At 42.1% G+C, this 23,625-nt stretch overlaps 1 protein-coding gene across 1 annotated transcript in view; it reads left to right on the top strand.

Moving 5' to 3' along the window:
- TMEM131 (transmembrane protein 131) overlaps nt 1-17,378 on the top strand; it is a 180,455-nt gene extending 163,077 nt beyond the window's left edge. The window contains exons 36-41 of the mRNA XM_074965351.1: nt 1,134-1,299; nt 10,538-10,659; nt 10,760-10,856; nt 13,084-13,181; nt 14,760-14,923; nt 16,453-17,378. Of these exons, the coding sequence (XP_074821452.1) occupies nt 1,134-1,299; nt 10,538-10,659; nt 10,760-10,856; nt 13,084-13,181; nt 14,760-14,923; nt 16,453-16,746 (941 nt within the window). The 3' untranslated portion in view covers nt 16,747-17,378. The remainder of the gene's footprint in view (nt 1-1,133; nt 1,300-10,537; nt 10,660-10,759; nt 10,857-13,083; nt 13,182-14,759; nt 14,924-16,452) is intronic.
- Nucleotides 17,379-23,625: the final 6,247 nt, after the last annotated feature.

Genomic DNA, 23,625 nt, shown 5'->3' with positions numbered 1-23,625 from the left:
GAGGCAGGGTGGACATGGTTCCACTTCCTAGGTGTGTAAGAGAGAAGCAGCAGCATTCTGCATTGAGGGAGCAGGCACTAATGAAGACCATAGGAAAAGGTCAGTGTGATAGGAGCTAAGTGGCGTGGATGAAAATTTCAGCAGAGGTGGAGCTAAGGCAGGGATGTGTAGAGGTGATGATTGTCAGATGTAGATGATGTGGTAGGATAACAGTTTATGGTCGAGTGTGATGCTAAGGCTACAGACAATGGAGGAAAATAGGAGATTTTTAATTGGGGAAATGGAGGCGTGTTTAAAGATACACCTTTCTCTACCCATTCCATGCTTTTCAAATGCTGCTTTAACTCGCTTTGTAAATAAACTACCTGCTGCCTTTGCTCCAGTTCACTATCCCAAAGGTATACAGCCAAACACGTTCCTATATAGGTCTGATGTGCAGTCCTGCAGCAATTTTAATTAGCAACTATATCTGTATGGGCTTCATGTGCTGCAGTATGCAGCAATTTTTTCGCTGACAGTTCAGAAATCTCCTCCTGTCGTAGACAAAATCTGGTTCTGGATCTAGCTGTGTTTTTTCTGCATTCATTATTAACCTATACGTGATTTTTTAAAAACAAAGCTTTTAAACAAAGCGCTGAGAACTAGAACTGTGGGAAAGGTTGACTTGCAAAATTGTTGGAAAACTTCATTTTCACAGAAGTTTGTTCACATGGTGTTTTAGCAAAAATGATAAACAGCTTTTTCACCTGACTGAAATCTACACAGACTCCGGGGTGGAAGGCCACTACCACGATTTGATAGTTTATTAGCAGAGAATTACAGGCTATAATAAAATTACTTTTTGCTGAAGTTCTGTCACCAGTACAACTCCCAGACAGCTTTCCTCAGCCCAACTTTTTTTAACATTATATTGGTTGATATTCATTTCACTTAATTCTCCATTTTCTGTCTCTGAAAATTTGATATGACTATTTAATACATAAATATTGTTACATGAATATATTTCGATGTAAACATTTCTATGAGAATACGAGCAGGAGATACAGTACTTCAGAAAGGATGACAAACCTCCTTAAGAGTGGCCCATGTGGTGAAATGAAATACTATAAGACCTTTTTTCCTTGGTTTCCCAGCTACCGACAACCTTTATAAACTGTCTCTGCAAACCCTCAACGCAGATGCTTTCTTGAAACAACGACAGACCTCACCAACTCCTGCCTCTCCATCTCCTCCTCCTGCATCTCTAGCTTTTGTGCCACGGAGCACTTATAGTAGTATTGTGAACAGCAGTTGCAGCAAGTAAGTTGAAATCTCTACTTCATGTTAAGCAAGTTTTCAGTCTTTGCAATTATGTGAAGCTCATAGAAACATACAAATTAGAGGTGGAGAAAGAGCTGTTAGGTTATCTAAGTCATCCCCCTGCCAGTATATTTCCGTAAAGTATATTTCTTAATGTGTTTTCTCTCCCTTTTAATACTCTTTTCATTTCCTGTGCAAGTGTCTATGGTTCTTGATTTAAAATGCTCTGAATTTGTTCCTGTATATGTATCACTCCTGCAATTTTGCAATGGGTTGGGGTTTCTTAACTTTGGTTCTTCAACATGGCAGATTGGGAAAATGTTTTATCATAGACCACTGCTTGCGGTTGAAATGCTGCTGCTGAGACCTCTGGATCCATGATTGTACTGCTGATTCTTTTGGGAAGCTGAAATTGATATAACAACTGACTTCCTCTGACACTTGCACTTTAAGCTGTTTGAGTACTTTTGCGCAAAATGTATTGATGCACTGTCAGGTGATAAGCAATGATTGATTTTTCCAGTTAAGGTTTGAGTAATCTTAATACATACTCCAGTTAGCCACTGCAATGCTAGCTGAAAATTATCCAGTTGACTTCTTCAAGAAATCCAGTTGTCAGTCTGTTCAGCACGGTAGTTCTGAAATTGTTAAACTTCCATTGTCATCCCCATTTATCTCCCTGTTGTGATAATCTGTTATTTCCCTTGGGGTTAATGTCTATTGTTTATCTTTGTAGGAAACCAAGGGCAGGTCTGTGCTTAAAACACTGTAGCGGCGTAGCAGCACTTATGCAGCTGCTCCGCTGTAGCACTTCAGTGAAGACTACCTTACCGATAGGAGAGCTGCTTCCATAGGCAGAGTTAATCCACCTCTGCGAGAGGCAGTAGCTATGTCGATGGGAGAAGCCCTCCCGTCAACGTAGCGCTGTCTACACCAGGGGTTAGGTCAGTATAACTGCGTCGCTCAGGGATGTGAAAAATCCACGCCCCTGAGCAATGCAGTTAAACTGATGTAAGTTTGCAGTGTAGACCTGGTCTGACATCTTGGTTTTACTAGATTTACCCAGTTTATTGAAAAGAATGATTGCATATATTCCTTTTATCCAGTAAGAACATAATATAATTAGAGACATACTATCATTTTATTACTTCCAGAGTCATCCATTTACAGGACACTGGTACTTTAATGATCATACATTTATCAAACTTAAAAGGAATAATATTTCATGGATATCATAGTAGAGACATTATCTCAAATCTGTGCAGTGCTTTTGAAAGCTTGGGATCCTCCATGTAACACAGATAACTGGGAATCTGATATAAAAATTCTAGCTAATCTTAACTTTACATTTAGTGGAAAAAACTAGAAATATAGTTATAAATCGCCTATATGCCCTAACCATCTGATTATCAAATGTCAACAATTGCACATAATCTGTTTTTAAAAGCATAGATTATATGGAATTAGCTGATTCTGCTGATTTGTGCTGTTCTGCTGTAGGTTCTTATAAGCATATAGGGGAAATGGTAAACATAAGCTAGAATGGTGTTGCATTTTCCCATAAAGCTATATTTCTATAGCCCCAATGATGCTGATAGCAATGTAGCCATGAAAAATTGATTCCCTCCTGCATTTTCTTTTGATAAAAACATTTTCTGTTGCTACTGAGTGGTGTAATCTCAATATTCCTCCTTATAATTGAAAAACTTACTGCCCTAAAGTATAAAAATATACACATTTTACTTCCTGGGCACAGTTAACAATCTTTACTGAATCAAAATCGTAAATATTTACAAATAAAATTTAAAAATTCAGCAGCTAAACTTAGATCCTCTATCCCTACTGTTGTAGACTCAGACTAAGTAACATTAAAATACAGGGACTTCTCTTAAATTTTTTACTTTTCCCTTATACAAATTCACCTCAATATTTGCAATATATATCTAGGGAACAGTGAAATACTGAGTTATAGAACATAGTTGATCTTTTAAGTATGACCTTTCTGCTCAGATTTCATGTAACTTGATTTTTCTCAACATTTGATGGCTAAAATATGGCTGCATATCAACAGTCTTTCTTACCAGCTTAGAGTAGCAAAACTAGACAACAGGCCTGTTAAATTTTATCGCGTTAGCACTGGCTCAGTCGTCTGCTCATTTAAGAGCACTCAGGGCCTTATCCAGTGCCCACTGAAATCAACTGAAAGACTTGTATTAATTTCAGTGAGGATTGGCAGTGGCCTTTAATCAGTATGATGCTTAAATTTTCCTGAAGTGTGTTTGGGTAGATGTGCTTGTTTTTGTGGGGATTAAAATGACTGAAATGGGACAATGCTGTCCTCTGCTAAACAGTGTTCTGAAATTTAGTTTGTCTGGAAGTTGTAATTCTAAGTAGTTAATTAAAAATAATTATTATCATCATATGCCTAGGAGCACTAGTCCCTGGACCAGGACTCCATTGTGCTAGGTGCTGTACAGACACAAAACAAAGACTGTCCCTGCCTTGAAGAGCCTAACTATACAGTCTTGTGGCATCTAAGTATAAGATGAGATATCAAATGGATACAGAGAGACAGACTGGCAAGTACAAGAACACAATGGTACCACATTGGTCAGCCTGATAGGCAGTGGGCTCTACACATCAACCAACTAACTCTTACATTTTTTGTAGGCATCATCTCAAAGGAGAGTTTGAAGGAGGATAATGAGGTGGCTTTTCAGATATTTACAGGGAGCTCCTCCAAGAGTGAGGTGCAGTATGGAAGAAAGCACAAAGTCTGAAGATGTAGTAAGTGGCCAGTGGAGGTAGTTGCTGACTAGAGGCAGGAGTCAACATTTCAATACTGAATGAGAGGTCATAGGTAGTAGCGTGGGAATAGGCTTTGAAAACCTTTGAAAATGAAGACAAGAAGCTTAGGTTTGGTGTGAATGAACAGGGGGAGCCACTGGAGAGATTCAAAGAGAAGGGTGACATAATCAAAGCAACAGGCCCTTAATATCGTCTTTAATCAGCCTTCTGAATGGATATCAGTAGGGCAAGACTGCATTTTTTCAAGGCCAGAGAGAGAGATGTTGCAGTAATTAGGATGAGAGCATGGATGACAGCTTTAGCTGTGTGGAGGGCTTCTGGTCCTCCTCAACAATCTCCAAGACAGGATGACACATTCGAGGACCAGGAATGGAGACCTGACAAGGAAGCTACTCCACAGTCTAATATTTCTTCTTTCTCTCTGAATGAAGCTGTCATCTCGTTTACTATTTCAGACAGTTTCAAGATCTGATAGTTCCTATTAGAAGTAGTGCAGAAGATACAGCACAAATTGGTTGACATATTGCATACATTGTCATCAGCATGGGGAGCCCTCCCTATAAGCTGAGTATTTTATAGAACCTACCCAGTCCGTCTGGCAGACTCCTTCTACTGCTCCCCCACCCCCAACAACTAAAAGACCAAACAAAAGGTATTATGTCCCAGCTGAGGGATGGGAGTTTTTATTTCCCCTGCCCCCACCCCTACTCCACTCCCGCTGAGTTCTTCAGTCATGGGCAACAACATTCAAAGATTACTCCCTGTGACCTTTTGGGGCACAGGCGATTCTGGAAAATTACAATCACATTAATTATACAATGATTAGCTCTTACTGAACATCTACCACAAGAGCAGTTTCTCAGGATTTCGATGTGATGTCCACAACATGGTAAGGGACCTCCTTTTCAATGGTCTAAAGTTATTCAGGGACACCACAGACGATTTGCTGCATACTTTGAAGGAATCCAGAGCTTGTCTTCATTCGCTGGGCATATGTCCCCCTGCAGATAAAAGGTTTACTCTATATGAGATGGTGCAGATCACATCCTTTTCAGTTCTACACTTTCCATAGACCATCAGAACCACCTAGAAAAAAGCCCAGCTTTCAAAAGGGAAGATCTTCATCTGCTACGGCAGCCTCGAGTCAGCAGTCGACAAAGGCCAAATGTTCCTTTTGACTTTTCTGTTGAGAGCCATGAATACTCCTGCGATCCAGACCTGTTGCTGCGCCCCATCAAACTTTCCACATTATGGGGATTCTGTTTTCCATTTTCATACTTCATGAGAGCAGATTACCTCCAACCGATGGTTTTGGAGGTTATAACATCAGGATACACCATTCATTTCTGCTCCATGCCCCCTTTCCACCCTCTTCTCTGTCCCTTTTCAGGGACCCCTCTCACAAACCTCTTCTGAAACAAGAGGTTCAGTTCCTTCTCTGTTTAGGAGCAATGGAACCAGTTCCCACTCAACACAAGAGAAGAGGGCTTTGTTCCAAGGACGACTTGGTTACCAAAAAAGAAAGGCAAATGGCGACTGATTTTAGATCTACAGATGCAGAATACCTTTGTCAAGGTATAGAAATTAAAGATGGTGACACTCAGCCATCATTCCGTCTCTGGACCAGGGGACTGCTTTGTGACCTTGACTGTTAGGAGATGTATTTTCGTATTGCGATACACCCATCTCACAAGAAATGTCTTCACTTCATGGTGAGGCAGAACCACTGCCAGTATCATGTCCTTTCTTTCAGAGTAGCTACTGCTCCAGGCTGTTTACAAAAGTCATGGAAATGGTGGCTGCACAACTTCATCAGTGGGGAGTAATGGTCTTCCCTTGCCTCGACAACTGGCTTATCAAGGGACGCTTCTACGCAGATGTCAAATTGGCAGTTTTTTCAGGGTTACGACTATTCAACAGCCTTGGTCTCCAGCTGAGCTTCATGAAGTCCTCCCTCCTACCAGTACAAAGGATAGAGTTTATAGGGGTCATTCTTGACCCCACCACAGCCAGAACTCATCTCCAAATGGCAAGTTCGTCATTGTGTCACTTCTGATGGCGCACCTTTTGATCAGTCCTCAAGTCACTGCCAGATTATGCTTGCAACATCTTGGGCATAGGGCAGTGTGTACCTTTGTCATGCTGCATGCACATCTGCACCTCCATTGCTTGCAAGCCTGGTTCAGGTCAGTGTATACAACCTAACGGGGACAGTCTAAACAAGCTGCTCTCTATCCCCTGTCATATTCTGGTTTCCATCAAATGGTGGAAGAATCTGGACAAAGCATATTTGGGGGTCCCATTCAACCACCACTCGCACAAGAGTTTCCTATGTGTCCCTCCCTGGACGGGAAGCTCATCTCCAGGACCACACTATCCAGGGCAGATGGACTACCCAAGAGGCCACATTGCATATCAGTGTTCTGGAACTCAGAGTTGTCAGATATGCCTGTGTACACTTTCTACCCATGATCCAAAGACAATCCATCCACATAATGACAGACAAGAGGGCAAGCATGTAATATATGAATTCACAAGGGGGGGCGAGAGCCCCTACTCTCTTCGCAGAGGTCATGAGATTATGGAACTGGTGCATAGCCCACAATATCCTGATCTTGGCAGTCAACCTAAACACCACAGCTGACAACCTCAGCAGGCACTTCACTCAACATCACAAGTGGGAACTAAACAAATCCATACTCAAGCAGATATTTCTTCCTAAGGATTTCCAAAAATCTTTTTCCCACCTAAGCCAATTGGAAATGGGTGTAGTTCTATTTCAGGAGAAGCTTGGGACACCTTTCTCCTCTCCTGGGCGAAGAATCTCTTATACAAATTTCCTTTGCTGCTGCTGATTCTCAGGTTCTTATACAAAATCAAGCAGGACAAAGCCACGGTCATCTTGAATGCACCAATCTGGCCAAGACAGGTTTGGTTTCCTCACTTTCTTTGTCTGACGTCCCAACCAGCCATCGGTCTTCCACTGACACCCAGTCTTCTCACACAGGACTTGGAGAATGTCCTTTGTAGCACTGACCTGAACCTGCTGCAGCTCAAGGTCTACTACCAGAAAAACTTACCTTACTTTCAGAAATAGAAAAGGTTTTACCACTGGTGTACTCACCATAATTTGTCTCCTGTTGATTAATTCTGAAGAAAGAAGGCCTTTTTTGAGTTTCATTAAAATTCACATAGCTGCCACCACAGCATTCCATTCTCCCGTACAAACCTTCTCGGTATTTGCTTACTCTGCAACGTTGAGATTTATCAAGGAGCTATTAGACCTCTTCCCAAATGTTAGACACTCTACTCCCACCTGGGACTTAAAGTTAGTTCTCAATGCTTTGATGAAGCCACACTTTGAACCATTAGCAACCTGTTCACTTCTGAACCTCTCCATGAAAACTGCATTTCTAGTGGTTATTACCTCTGCCCAAAAGGCTGGAGAAACTGTGAGTTTCATATGGAGGGTCAACCATTTCCATCTTTGTCAAAGGTAAAGTTTCTCTTTGACCATATTCACACTTTTTACCCAAGGTTACTTTGGATTTTCATATCAATCAATTCATCTCCCAATAGTCTATTGTAAGCCTCATCAGTCAAGACAGGAAGCTGGCCTTTATACCTTAGATGTTCCCTGAGATTTTGTGTTTATTGCCAGCAGAGCTAAAGGGGTTCCAGTGATTACCTACATGCTCTCTAAGTTTCTGGTTGCATACTCTTTTGTTATGCAGTTGCTAATGTACTCTGCCTGCTTAAGGTCATCGCTCATTCTACCAGATTGTATTGCATGTCTGTGGTCCTGCTAAAGGACATGTCCTTTTACAGAAATATGCAAGGTTGCTGCATGGGCTTGGATCCACGCTTCCTCAAGATGACATACCTTGGTCGATGCTTCCTGGGCAGACACTGCCTTTGGCTCTGCAGTCCTGCAGGCAGCCTTAGACTGAGTTCCAAACCCCGCATGTCCTTCAGGGGGTATTATTAAAGAGTTACCTCAGGTGGAGCACACGTAGCAACACAACTCTGAGAGGTTACTGGAGTTCTTTGAGATGGGTGTCCCTATGGGTGCTTCACTACTTGCTCTCTTTCCGCTCTGCTTTGGAGTCACCATCTTGGGGCTTTGCAATGGAGAAGGAACTGAGGGAAGTTTTTGGGAACAATGATCTGTGGAGCATATGCAGGGGCCAAATGGGCACTGACACCAAAAATCTCAAGAACAACTCCAGGAACTGTACAAGGAAAATAATCTCTCCTGGAGTGGTGTGTACCTAGAGTAGATTTGTTCACTTTGCCTGTCTGCAAAGTTACTGGTTTTCTGCACACGGCATTAGGTGAAGCACACGGAGAATAAATGTCTTCTGTGCCTAGTGGAAGTTGGGGTGTTGATGTACATTTCCCTCATTAACTGTAGTAGTAAAGGACCTGACCAGCTCATGAGAGAGAGCAACTGGCTTGTCACATGTAAACTCTGAACATTACTACAGCCCAGCTCAGGATAGCATGGCTCCTAAGGCGATAGAGATGTGCCTAAGCATGTGTCTGAAGTTCTGTCTGCTCAGGAGTCTTCCAGAAAAGCAAACCAATGAAAAGAGAGAGAACCTGTTTGACTTTCTTCTCCTGTCTTAGTATGTCCTACAGATCTCATCCGTAAAATACATTTCACAGCCATTTCAACTTCATAGCCATATAGAAAATAGACCAGTTTCTCTGCAGCCCAAAGTCATCAGTCTCGTGAAGGACTTCATTGCATTTAAAACCTTCCACTGAAAAGTCCCAGGTGTTGTAAGATATTAATGTGGTATTTAGGAAGCTACTAAAACATCCCTTTGAGTCACTGGATACTTGGGATGTTAAGGCACCTAAATTCCTTTCAAAGGCAGTGCTTAAATTCCATCTTAATTAAATCGGTTATCCAGCCAACGTTCTTCCTCTGCCTTTATGCCCTTCCCAACAAGGCTATTCTACTAAAACTAAACATAAACAGGTCCTGAAGTTTTCATATGTAGCGAAACTTAAAAGCCCTTAGAAAGGGCTTTAAGTTTTCTGTTTCATTTTAACCTAATACCCTAGGTTATGCTGTTTCCAAAAGCCATGGTCAAATGGCTGGCTGCATCTCGTATTTTTGTTCCTTAGCAGACTTGTAACTTTATAGACGTGGCATGATTAGTCAGAGAGGAGTGCATGCACATGCCACCAGCATCTGATAATCATTTAAGTGTGAGATTTGGAGGACAGCTTGCGTGCTTCTGTGAGGTGTTACTGCATGGCCTATCTCACAGCAAGCTTGTAAACTTAGCCCATCAGTGCTATAGAAATTCTCTTAACTAGCAGTGCTCTAGGTCTCCCACTCCACAGTAGCTTTATTTTCTAGGATAACTTTCTCTCTCGATGTTTTTATCCCTCCATTAAGTAACTTCTAAGATAGGTTCATCTGAATAAAGCTCATTCCTACCTTGCAGTATATTTGTTTCTGCTTGTACTTGTAATTTTTCTGTTCATACAGGTATGTTTACTTCTAAAAAATTTGAGACAAATATTTTGGAAACATTTTAGGGAAATACTCTGGAAATTAAGTCTCCAAGAGTGGGGACCTATTTCAGCTGGCACCTTTTGAAAATAAAATTACTTCCCTTGTAATGTTTGCTGAAGACAGAAGGATATATTAGATCATTGCTCCACTGAGCACCTCCCCTCAGAGCCCAAAATTCTGTAGTCCTTTTGATTTTTCAAAATCTGTACATCTCCACCTTTTGCTTACAAAGCAGCTAATGGCAAGAGGTACTAGGATTTAGAAATGGTTGCATTGCAGGGGCAGAACATGACACCTCCTGCTGGAACCATTAGGTTTAGAATTCTAAGCTACAGAAAGTTTATTCCCTCAAAGCTAGAAGCATGGACCCAAATCTGATGATCTTTTGAAACCTGTATATTCAGAGAAAAAGAATTACAAGTAATTTTTCCATTCATCTACCTTTGTCCCCTACCCCACATCCTAACTCTAGTTCATCCTCCATATCCTGTAGGAATCCAACCCTTCTTGCCTTTATTTTCTAGGTCCTGCCTAACCAAACTTTTCTTCCAGATTAAGAAAACTGTGTTTCCTCTAGATCTCAGCAATGCTGCTGCTTGGAGCCTCTGTTTGTGATCACTCAGTAGTAATTCCTTTGCTTCATTATGTAGTCAAATTATTGATATCTGATTGTTCTAGTCACAGATCTAAATGTCAACAGGATAATAAAATCTTTATAAAAATAAAGGGCTTTGGGAACTAGTGTGGTATTATATTCTGGCCAAAACGGTCAGTAAGTGTTTCTGCAATAACTTTATATCATTGCAAAGCCAGTTAAATACTAGTCCTGAGAACTTCCTTTTTTAGTAATGTGCTGAATCCCAACATTTTACCCTTTTTTTCCCCCCCTCCCGCCAGTGAAACAAAAAGCAAGCCCCTTCATGGTATCAAACACAAGTTGGCAAAGACAGCCTCTCTCCCTGGCAGGAACGGAAATCCCACCTTTGCTGCTGTAGCTGCAGGTTACGACAAGAGCCCAGGTAATGGAACTGTTTTGGAGTAATATCTATTGCTGCACGGTGTTGGATGATGATCTTGTACCATTTCATTGCTTTACTCAGTTTGAATTCATTGTTGCAGGTGGTAGTGGGTTAGCAAAGGTTTCACCAAATAAAGCAGATGTTTCTGGCACTATCAGCATTTCTCACACACCTGTTGACAGCGATGGCTCTGACAGGTAACTAATACACTTCTAGAAACCATCCCCCCATTCCCTCACCATCCCTATACAAATGTTAGGGAATACACATGAAGTCAACGGAGGCATTCTCTGCATGGGTAGGAGGAGCTCATTCTGGTTCCTAGAAGGGATGCTTTTATTGAAAATTTGAGAGATTTCAGGATATCAGAAGATGACCTTCTAAACATGAGTATCATTAGCAAGTCCAAGGTTCAGAACTACGGTAACTCCTCACTTAACGTTGTCCTGGTTAACATTGTTTCGTTGTTACCATGCTGATCAATTAGGGAACGTGCTCGTTTAAAGTTGCGCAATGTTCCCTTGTAACACTGTTTGGCAGCCGACTGCTTTGTCCACTGCTTGCAGGATTCTCTGGAAGAGCAGCCCCTCCTCGTGGGGATTAGAACCGGGGGCACCCCCCCCCATCAGCTCCCCTAAATTCCCTGTAAGGTCTGTGGCTCGGCAGCTGCCCAGCAGCAGTTCAGGTGTCCCTCCCCCCACTGCCGTGCTGCTTCTGCCCTGCCCTCTGCCTTGGCGCTGCTCCCGGGAGCTTCCTGCTTGCTGAGGGTGTGGGGGAGAGGGGTGCTGATGTCAGGATGTCTCCCTGTTGCTGCCCCCCTATGTACCCCCTCTCCACAATGTGGAGGAGGGGACAGTCACAGGGTTCAGGGACAGGGGGAGCTTGCAGGAAGCTGTTGCTTCCTGCCTGATCTGCTTAAAAGGGCAACGTACTTGAAGTGGGGTCAGCAAACTTAAAGGGTCAATGCACGTCTCTCTCTCTCTCTCTCTCTCTCTCTCTCTCTCAGGCACGCACCCCTCAGTGCTTTGGAAAGACAGCACCTGTGCAGCCGTGCATGTGCTGTCAGGAGGAGGGAGTGGTGCGCTCCAGCTGGATAGCGTGGGTTCATCAGCATGTTCAGTTTTTGCAGAGAAGTGTTTGCAGCTACTGCCCTGCACCTCTTGTGTTTCCTCCCTCCTGCCTCGGTCCCTGCTGCCTCGTAGAGTGTGAGGCTACATTAACAACAGCGTATTAATCCTTGAGGGCTCAGCCGAGTGCTAGTTCATCATTTAGCAGCAAGGCATTCCCTGGGAAATATCCCACCCTCTTACTCCGCCACCTCAACCAAGCTTTACAATCATTCATTGCTGTGTACAGTATCAAACTGTCTAAAACTTATACTGTAGATGTATATAATGCCTTTTGTCTGGCAAAAAAAAATTCCCTGGAACCTAACCCCCCCATTTACATTAATTCTTATGGGGAAATTGGATTCACTTAACATGGTTTTGCATAAAGTTGCATTTTTCAGGAACATAACTATAACGTTAAGTGAGGAGTTACTGTATATGGGTGACTTGGAAGTAGGGGAAAGTGTCCTTCATGCCATCTGATTCTTATCCTTTCTTTAACTCTTTTTCCCTTTGCAAGACAATTCTATCTTTGTCCCCATCCAAACAATAGGGAACCCACATGGTTTCTCAGCATTTTGAGAAGCATGCACTAGGTTCACCTGATGTAGCCTGTAGGTGGAATTTCTGACCACAGAGCTGGGGAACCAAGTGCAATGCTCTTCCTCTCCGAATTTAACCTTGAGGGCAGGAATGGTGACTGCATTTCCCAATGCTGAGGGCAACGGGCAAGAGGAGAGAATGAGCTCTGAAGGTGGATGTTATTGATCCCAGTTAACCTCTCTGCTTGTCAATACATTTAAATCCAGAAACTACAAACTTAGTAATTGAATGGCTTTCTTTTAAGGGATCTCTCAAATAATTTAGAACCTAGACTTGACCTGTCTGGCAGAGAATTTCTCCTAGATTTTCTCAGAAGTTTTTGGTGTCACATTGAGCAAAAGAGCTATTGTCAAATGTGCACTTGTTATAACAATTAACTAATCTGCTTTATTTCCAGAGAGGTTTATCTCTCATAAGACAGGTGCCAACAGAAAAGTAAGCAAAAAGGCAAATTGAAATACTTAGGGACAAATAAGAGAAATGTAAATTAACTAAGTGCAATAATGATGAGTTAATTTTTTTAAAAAACTATGTTAAAATAGTTGGTCACTTCACTTCTCTTTACACATGGTATCCTATTTCGACTTGAACTTCCTAACAATATATCTGTCTGTTCCACACAATGTTTATATGTATAGCGCTAAGTTGTTATAATTAGTGATACCATTTCAGTGTTAACTTTTGTGTATTGTTCCTCCCCCTGTATGTTTAGTTCTGGTTTGTGGAGTCCCATCAGCAACCCTAGCAGCCCTGACTTCACACCCCTCAATTCATTCTCAGCCTTTGGAAATTCTTTCAACTTAACTGGAGGTGAGCCTTTTAACAGTAAAATTAGTAAATAATAAACAGTGAACTGTGAAAAATTCTTCATTCCTTTCTCCATATTGAAAAAATAAAAATAGTTCTTCAGTTTTTTTGTTTAAGGGGAAGGAGGAGTCTGTACAACGGTTCTCAACCAGGGGTATGCATAACCCAAGGGGTGCACAGAGGTCTTCCAGGGGGTACCTCAGCTCATCTGGATATTTGCCCAGTTTTACAATAAGCTACATAAAAAGCACAAGCGAAGTCAGTACAAACTAAAATTTCATACAGTGACTTGTTTATGCCACTCAGTATATACTATACACAGAAATGTAAGTACAATATTTATATTCCAATTGATTTTTTATAATTATATGGTATAAATGAGAAAGTGAGACATTTTTCAGTAATAGTGTGCTATGACACTTGTATCTTTGTCTGATTTTGTAACCAAGTAGTTTTTAAGTGAGGCTAGTTACCAGCAAGGTAACTAGCAATGGGAAGTTTTTTGTAAACTACATGTGTCAGTATTCAGATTGCCAAAGCTGCGGGATGTAAAAACTGTATAAAATAACACCTGCTCTAGGGAAGATAGATAAGGAGCTTCTGTTCTCCTTGTCTCCGAACAAAAGAACAGGAGGACTTTCAATGAAACCAAACGGTAGAAATTTCAAAGTTGATAAAAGAAACACTTTGCATTCAATTCATAATTAGATTGTGGAACTCTGAATCCTACTAAATTATTGATGCCACAAAATGTCATTGAGGCAAAATGGGATTGGAAGTTTATTTGGATAACAAGACTATGCAGAGTTATAGCAGGTAATGGAAACAGTGTTTTGGAACAGATACAGGGCTCATGCTTCAGGTTTTAAATCCGTCTCAAGCTATTGGGGATCAGGGTAAGACCAGATGAGATCATACCTACCTACTGTGGGGTTTTTGCACCTTCCTCCCAATCACTTAGTGTTGGCCACTTTCAGAAATGATACTGGACAAGATGGACTGTGGGTATTATCCAGTATGGCAGTTCTGACATTCTTTTACAGCAGTGAAAAACCTGGTCTATTACAGCTGTAACAGAGAAGGTAATGCTGCAAATGTGATCCCTGAAACCTTGTTTCATCATCTTACCCTGTTCCATCTCTGGGATTTATTCTTTATTATTCATTAAGAATTCCCGACATAAACTTGCCAACATCATTGTGTTTGTAAGTGGGGGAGGGGTCAAGGGATCCCAATTCCTGGCACTGAGTTAATATCCAGTTCTGCAGCAAGCATTGAAGAGGGGTTACACCATATGTAGTGTGTATGTAACTTTTTCTCTAAGTATGATCTTGGTTCCAGTAAGATGTCAGCTGTGGACCATAAGCTTCCAGGATTACACCGGATAAGTTTTTCAGCTATTCCCCTATCTGGCGCATCAGATAGGATCTGTACTTTCCTGTTACATGAGCTTTCTCTATTTTTCTATCTTTGTGTCTCCCCCTCTGTATTGGTATCCACTACACTGTGGAAAATATAATATTGTGTTTAAAATATCAGGGGAAATGTGAAGGGTTTGTGTTTGTTTTCTTTCCTTTTTAGAGGTTTTCAGCAAACTTGGGCTCCCTCGATCTGCTTATGGCCAGGATATGCAGCGAAACTGGAGTGAAGTTAGTAACATCCCTTCATCCATCTGGGACTCTTCAGCTACAGGTCCTGTACCCTCCTGGCCAACAAATTCAGGTTCCCCAACTCACACAACTGCAGTAAGTACACAGGTTATATAATCTTTTATTAATCTTTTTGCCACGTGACGTCAGTAGTATCTAATCTTTTTTAATTGGATGAACTTTCAGCACCACTCAGTCTTCAACTGAAGGGTTGACAAGGAAGAACATACTCAATCACCATTTTACATAGTCAAAATAAAATAGCTGTTGAATAAAAAAAAATTATTAAAATCATATGGGTGCTGTAAAAAACAATGAAAAATATCGGCTCACCTGCAGATAGATCAGCATACGTTGCTTTACACAAAATACTTGTCTTAGGGCCAGTCTTACAGCAATGATGCAAGCACCTGGAGTTTTTATAAAATCACTTGTTTGGTACCCAAGCACTTCCAGCATTGTACATACACACCCATAGTGCTGCTATCTATCCTGCGCCGAAAGCCAGGAGTATTAGCTCTATCCCCTGTAAAGCTACTCCTTCCACTTTCATGAACAATTAAGAACAGCCAAGGTGACATTTGGCAGATCTTGATTCTGTTTGGTAGCCCCACTATCATCCCAACCTATAAATCACTACAGTCCAAGACGCATGATGTTTTCACACCCGCTCTTCAAGAGTCACAGATTTTCCTAATGCTGCAGCTTAAAAACAAAGGCCATAAATACAGAGAGAGAAATCGGAAACTGAAGGGTAGATTCTTCGCTGACCTTTGACTTTAACAACCCAGGTCTTACATATAGCTAGCTAGAGAGAAGAATGGATCCTACATTCAGACAGATAGTGGTAGCTCCGCCCTCTCATCCTCACACTCCATATTTTACTCATTTAGTATGAAGACTGACATTCAGGACAGCAGTGGGGAAGGGTTTTTGTTGAACTGTCTCATCACACACTTTTCTCTTACTACAGGTAGCACTTACAGTGTACAGGAAAATTAGTTTGTGTACAGTTTCCTCCCCATTTCAATGCAGCGTTGACCTCATATAAGAGTTTAGGTGGTGTAATGCACACCCTTTGTTGCTAAACCTTAACTGTTTTGTTTAACTCACCATTTTAGTGACATGGGAGAGATTATAAGAGTGTCACTTTGATACCACTTCAGCATCCTCTGCAACTACTACCTAAATCACTTCTCAGTAGCTTCCTTTTGCTGGTGCATAGTTAGTTTTGCATTAGTTTCCAACAAGTTTTGACTCCTCCAGTCCTTGGGGGGTAGGGGGGAATTGCAGAAATGAAGATTAAATATTCAAGGTGAAAATCTTGAGATTCAAAATCCAGGTTGTTACTACTTAATTTTCCAAAATGAGTTTTAATTTTTGCCCTCAGATGCAGAATTCATTGGTATGTAATTGTTTAACATATGGAAACGTATCAGGCTTTTATCTAAGCATTAGAAAGCTCAGGTGATGTTGAAGTCCAGTGCATCTGACAATTTCATAACTAAACATGTCTGAGTGAAAGGAAACATTAGTTTGAAAGCTGTCAGACAAAGGGTAATGACTAAGACTGTTAGTTACAGTTATAAATCTGTTAATACAGCATTAATTTTTTTGTACTGCAGTCGATCCTTGGCAATCCCAGTGGCCTGTGGGCCACCACTCCATTCAGCAGTTCTATTTGGTCAAGTAACCTCAACAGCACCCTTCCCTTCACCACTCCGGCAAATACATTATCTGGTATTGACCTCATGGGTAGTGAAAACTCCCCCGCTCCTCCTCCATCTACTGCTGCCAGTGTTACTAACCCGACTGAAGACATGGGACAGACCTATAATCCATGGCGAATTTGGAGCCCTACAATTGGAAGAAGAAGCTCAGATCCTTGGTCTAACGCTCACTATCCTCATGAAAACTGAAATTAGGCTATACAAAGGGACTTTTATCCAGATCATGATACAATTCTGAATATGCCATTTTTGAAACATCATTTTCAGGCTATTTATTACCATTGCTTTTTTCTTCCCTTTTTGCAACAAAGTTATGAACCAGTCATGCTTTCATCACTTTCTGCCTTGCAATTATGATAGCGTGAGGTCTCAGTTAAGCTTGAAAAAGTCAGTGTGGTGACAAACCAAACTTCAGCTAAGATTTGTAAATTGGAACAATTTTCATGGGTTTCATATTTTATCATCTGCCATTCTTTATTTGGGAGACTATTTGAATTAGAAAATGGTCCCAGCACGCAGCAATTTTATCAAAGTACCAGGTTTTGGTTTTTAATTTTGTTTCCAGTATTATGCTCCAAAATCTAATTTTTTAAAAAAAGCACCTTGTGCTAAAAATGCAGAGTATTTTTTTAAAATAAGGCTGTCTTTGTTAACACAGGTTCTAAGAATGTAAAAACATGAAGAGCAAAAATGGCTGAATGTAAGAGGATTCATTCTGTTAAGACAGCGTACACTTTGTGCTGTTTGTACATTTGTAAACCTGAATGCATTTTTAAGTTGAACTGAAATGCACATAGCCAAGACTTGTGGAAAAAACAAGATACCCCGTGCATTTCTTACAGATACAACTTTGGGTTGTACTTTAAAATAAAAAATGCTTTTTTTTTTCAAAAATTGTCTATTGTATTTCTGTGCTCCAGGCTCTGCAGATGTGCATATGTACAGATCTGTTTAGCCATAATGGCTTCAAGGCAATTTTCATTCTGTGCAAGTAGGCTTTATGAGCTGGAACCCCACTGCACATGAAACACCTTCCATTGCAAGCTGCGGTTTTCAGAGGAACTGTAGTGGTGCAGGTCACCTATATGGAGGTTTGCTCTCTAGAAGAACACTGTGTAAAAGCACCTACTGAGTGTAAACTTTCTTTTGAAGGCCAGCTGCGGTAAAGTTTGCTAGAAACAGGCTTGGTGGCAGTGGCTACACCTCTAGTCTGGTAATGCTGCTCTTCCTGTCAGTCGCTAGACAATAATACTAGGCACATTGTCTCCTCCAAAGCTGCGTGTGTTGGGCTTGCAGATCGAGTTCACCCCTACACTTTGATAGTGCCCTTTGCCAGCAGTAAATCAAGTAGGTTCTTAGTGCTTCCTGGGGATAAGAGCTGCAGAAGGCAGCAAAAGATACACTTGATTTTGTTTTCACTCCCTCATGGTGTGCTCTCTGCAGAGTAATCTCTCCAACAACTGGTTGTACAACGTAGAGAAGGGAGACTACCTCTGCTACTCAGTGCTTCCCCAGCAGGAGCAGTAAAGCAGACAAGAAGGGCATTACTATCAGCTGTTCTTGCTGCCTCTGGACAAAGCTAGAGCTATGAATTTCTGGAAAAGGAACTTTAGAAATGCAGGAGAGGAATACAAGAAAACCTGGAAATTCCTGGATTGTAGAGTCCAGGCTGGCAGCTAGATCTTTGAGTTCACCAACCATTCTTTATATACTGTGTTCCATTACCTTTTGGTAACCATTTACAAGACAGCCTGTCACCAGCTCTCTATTTGCATGCTGTGGACAAGAGCCACTAACATGTCCTAGCATGTTTTCTCTCAGCCATCCTCCAGCTTTTCCCAGAAGAAAGGGAGCAACAAAACATCTGTATTAAGCACAGGGAGGTGATTAAAGCAGAATAGGTGCTACCTTTTTCCAGCAGGCCTTTGTAAGAAGGTATCAGCTGATTCAATAATGAGCCTCCATCTACAATGGCTTTTAACAAAGTTTAACTATACAAAATATCAACAAGCCTAGATTTATTTTGACTTTATCTGGCTAAAGCACCCTCAAATGCTAGATGTGACATCAGGAAAATTATTCTGCTGCTTTAAAGGACTGCCACCCTCAGGGGCTCTGCTTCTTCATGTTAGACAAACAGAGCTCTTGAGTTTTGGTCCTCAGACATGAGCCCTTCTCTGTTCTATTCCAAATGCCTCCGTTCCCTCTAGTTTCTACCCAAGCAGGAAGTGAGAAGACTCTAAAGCAAGAGCTCCCACCCAAACTCCAACTATATACAGCAGCAAGTATGCATCCGCAGAAGTCACAACAGACCTTAAGAAACAAAAGTATAGGCAATTTTACCTTCTTGACAGACCAGATTCACAAGGTTCCTACTCCTGGAGAGTAAAAAAATCTGAGGAATCTTAGCCACGGGTATTTGTAGTAAAAGTCATGGATAGGTCACAGGCAGTAAACAAAAATTCACAGCCTGTGACCTGTCCATGACTTTTTTTACTAAAAATACCTGTGACTAAACCTTGGGCAGGGAGGAGCTGTCAGGGGCTTCTAGGCAGCAGAGGGGCACAAGTGCCAGCTGCCATAGCTCCCGTTGGCCAGGAATCACAGCCAATGGGAGCTGCAGGACTATGCCAGTGGGAGCCCTCCACCCCTAGCCCTGATCCCCTTCCCACACACCCAGACTGCTGCTGCTGGACCAGGGGCTACCCAGCTCAGGCAGCCCCAGAGCCAGCACCAGCTGCTGCAGAAGTCACAGAGGTCACGGAAAGTCACAGAATCCATGACATCCGTGACAGACTCAGCCTTACTTATGTTCCATTCCATCGGCTGACTCAGGTTCAGAACTGCACAAGGGCTTATATCTTTGGTCATCTGTCTGCTTTTGGATCTGAGACTTGAAAGCGGGAAACATGTCAATGGTATCTAGAAGCCTTTTCTTTAAAGGAGGCTATTGCCAATTAAACCTGAAGTATAGCAAAGCTTTTGGATGTACTGATATGACCCTAACCTGAGAAGTATCACTAGCGCAGTGGTTCTCAACCTGTGGCCTGTGCGCCATCCTCAGGGCCATATAGGTAGTATTGGATGTGGCCCACCATGGTAAATTAGTTGAGAACCACTGCCCTAGAGCTTTGGGAGCTGGCCGTGAAATAAGAGATTCAACCTGAAAAAATGCAAGTTATTGTAAAACAGCTACAGGATATTCTAATCTAGAGGTGGGCAAGCAAGGAATGCCCAAAGAAGCAAAGGAATTTTGGGCTACCTGTAACTGCCTCAGAGCTACCACCCTCTTTCTGCATGGCCCTGGAGAGAATACCTGAAATACTGTACTCCATTCTAGGCCTCTCCACTGCAGAAATGTCAACAAGTTTGGAGAGAAGGCAGAGTTTGTTCAAATTGTTCCTTAATCAAGCAAATTAAGAACAAAGCACTTGACCAAATGATAGTAAGTGGGGAATATAAATCACAAAGTTTGGGTGTAACATAGAGAAATGGCCTACAAAGTTACACATGGATGAAACGGAGCAGAAGTTTCGCAATGCTATAGATGAAACAAAGTGCTTTAGAAGCTTATAGTGCAAGAAGCACTGGGCCTGGGCCTGCCCAGGATGACCTAACTCACAGCTATGCTTCCTAGAGAAAGTTTTCACTTGAACTTTACCTTTCCTAATTGCCAAATAGTATAAACCTGCATATAAGTGTTGGAGAGAGTTCATGGTATTCCCTCAGTAGTCGTGTACTAAGGTTGTGGTATGCTATACAGCTCTTGCTGCTGCAACCGCTGTTGTCTAAATAATGCTACCAACCACTGTGGGTAGGCAATTTTCTTAAGTATTTTCTCTCCGTTTTTGCTTCTTGCTTCTCAAACAATGCTCCTTCCTGCTTTCTAGGTATTTAACCCTGTGCACCTAGTTTATATAAGCAGGCTTGACTACAAATGAGAGTACCAATTCCTACTCCAACCCAAGAAGTGGCACCCTATTGTGAGCAAGGGCAGCAGTTGGATGGATGTAGAAGTATGATCTGCTCTGTCCTCCTAAGGAAGCTAGCTGCTATTATACACACAGATCTGTGTGTGCCCAGTACCCAAGGAAGGCACATATATACACTTAAAACAAGTATTAAATTATTTTCTCATTGGAGAGCACAACCACCCATTCATTCCAAACCTTCACTGAGCTAAGCTGTAGTCAAACAAATACTTGAACAGGTTTCTATACAAAAAACCCTCCCCCACCATCTGCACAGCCCAAACTCGGTTTTAGCCCCTATCTTTGACCTGAGCCATTTCTGAGTTTTAAGCCACCATTTTTTGTACTTTTAAGCCTGGGACAGCTGTGCCAGAGCTGCTCTTCAGTACTTACACTAAGTTTTATACAGGCTGCAAATCGCTCAAAGGAGCCCGACAGCTGCCTGAATCATGAAGGTGCGGCGAAGCCCAGGCCAGGTACCCCACGCAAATGCAGGAAGAAGTGATGAGATAGGATTTGTTACCAAGCATCCTCCTACACCAGCTTTATGACCACATCTATGAAGCATCCGGGCCTGTGTGCACTTGCACCTCTGCTAGCTACCTTGCTGGCCCAAAAACTCATTAGCCTGCTAAATTATTGACTGAAGGCACTTTAAAATTTGCTTACAGCAAAACTGACCCATCTGTTTTAACTGAGCAGCATAAGGCACCAGCCAAAGCCCAAATGCTTGGCAGATGCCATTAAGTGCTGACGATATGAGACCATATTTATTAACTCAGACATTGCCATCCCACCTACTCATTTTTACTCTTCTGCAGTCCAGTTACTCTGTCTAGCACACACATTACTTCATCTCCTTAGGATGATATTCCTTTTACCTTCTGCTCATCCTTTTCTACAACCTTGTCTGTCCACCCTTCTTCCTTCCTCTTTCCAATATACAGTTGGGTGGCTTTGATCATCAAGACTCCTGCAATCTTGGCATCAGTGCAGGCCAGAAGATTATGATGGCCTCTGACCTGCCTTTCCCTTATGCAGTAAACTACCCTGGGGGGTGCAGTTAGGGGAAAGTTCCAAGATCCAAAGGAGGTACCACTGCAAAATTATTGCAGTCATCGGGCAGAGGTGTGTGATCAAGTGCCCAGACAGCCTGTAGAAAATGGAAGAAAACGCCAGGAGCCCTAGACCTGACCAAGATGCCATCTTACCCTAGTTAGAGGTGACTAGCTGAGCAAGTCCGGTGTGGTTAGGGTTTCTGAGCCCTGGGAGTTCTCACTGACCCTGTCTCCTCCCTGACCTTGTTCTCCTAATGTGACTTAACTTCCCTCACTGCCACTTCCTAAACTACTCACGCTAGAACCCAGTGCAGGGAAGGCAACATGCATCACACAGAGAGAATCAGGCAACAGGAGGCAGGGAAAGGAAGAAAGAGAGAGAGGACTAATGCCTGTGTCCCTCATTCCAGAAGTCTCAGCAGGATGCTGCTGCTCCTGGAGGTTCCTCAAGGCTAATGGTCCTTTATCAATTAGAGACCCCCTACAATTAGGTCAAGTGCAAGCAATGCTGAAGACTTGTCATGGCATGTAAAATATAAGAACAGGGCCTAGGTTTCGTAAGTGCACCAGAGGATTTAGTCAGAATTTTGAGGGACCTCAACCATGCAGGGCCATAGGTTACTGAAAGGAAAGGAGGATTTTTACCACTGGCAGCATCACAAAGCCCATGGCACTGCAAGAACAAGCTGGAGTCTGTCCTACCTCAACAAAATTATCACCTAAGTTCTGCTTTTTAAATCTTTACTATTAGTGATTAAGAGTGAGGCTGGAAAGAACAGCATGATTTTCTCTGCAGCCCCTAAGCTGATCCAATATCTGAAATTGTTCTGCCTCTGGAATCAGCTATGAATGGCACAGAGAATACAGATGAAATTATATTTTCCCAGAACCCCACTTTCAACTAGAAATCTATCAGTGGAGGCCCTTTATTGCAACTGCAGCTCAAAATTGCCTTGCTAGAGGTTGCCCATGTACCTCTCAGGGCCAAATCCTGCTCCCATTGAAGCCACTGGGAGGTTTTGCCATTGACTTTGTTTGCAGTATCAGGCCCTCGTTCCTGAAAAGTCCAATGGATCATGAGAAAACATCCAGTGGGAGATTTCCTCGGTTCACCGCCTGGCACAAAGAAAGGAAATCAGTATCATGAGCTTTAAATTCATTAGTGCTTGTAAAGTGACTGGACAGAGAATGCACAGGGAAACGGTACAGTTTAGATAAACTGCAAAAAAACAAGCGCATTTAAACCAAATGACAAATCCAGGCTGTGAATATTTCAGTGTGTGTGAAAGAAGGTTCCCTTTTTAATGCTGGATGAACTCAAATGGCAAAAAGATGCTATGGTGTTCTTCCCCTCCCAGCTCACACAATACACAGTGGAAGTCTGTTAATCTTTAAGCAATGACCATGGAGATCTGGTCATTATTCTACAGTTTGTTTTAGAATTACAAATTTTGGAGTCAGGCCCTATCCCTAAGGTTTCAACTGATGCTTGCAGCCATTTAAAATGAAAACAAGGCCCATTAAACATACAGTGATACTAAGCATATAATAGCAGGCAAAAATCTATACTTCAGCTATTAAAACAATGAGAGTAGAATATTGCTGAAATCAGTAGGCTGTTGCCAGACAACTGCAGCAAACCGACAATATTTTACTGTGCTTTCATGTGTGTATCTTAGCGGAGCCTCCTTGAGAAGATTCAGCTATTTAGCCCCTAGTGCAGTGGAAACTTTTAGGGGGCTTATTTCTTCACCCGCTTCCTTCCCTGGTCCTTCTCGCATGAACAGAGAGCAACAATACCCGAAGTTCAAAGGTGCAAACAAATCAATGTTTATTGGGGTGAACTTCCAGCAAGCATGATTCCAGTTTCCTTCCTTAGTATCCTCCTTCCCATCTCTGACACCACAGAGCCTTACACCTGTGTCCCTGTTCCCACTCCTGCCCTTAGCAAAACATTATTCCAATTTCCTTACCCCCATTCCCTGTTCCCATTTCCCCTCTTTAGTAAAACATGATTCCAATTTCCTTACCCCCATTCC

Source organism: Natator depressus, chromosome 1, assembly GCF_965152275.1.
Source record: "Natator depressus isolate rNatDep1 chromosome 1, rNatDep2.hap1, whole genome shotgun sequence".
NCBI classification, from domain to species: Eukaryota; Metazoa; Chordata; order Testudines; family Cheloniidae; genus Natator; species Natator depressus.
The sequence above is the reverse complement of the archived record's forward strand: the minus strand, read 5'-3'. Positions and strand labels throughout refer to the sequence as shown.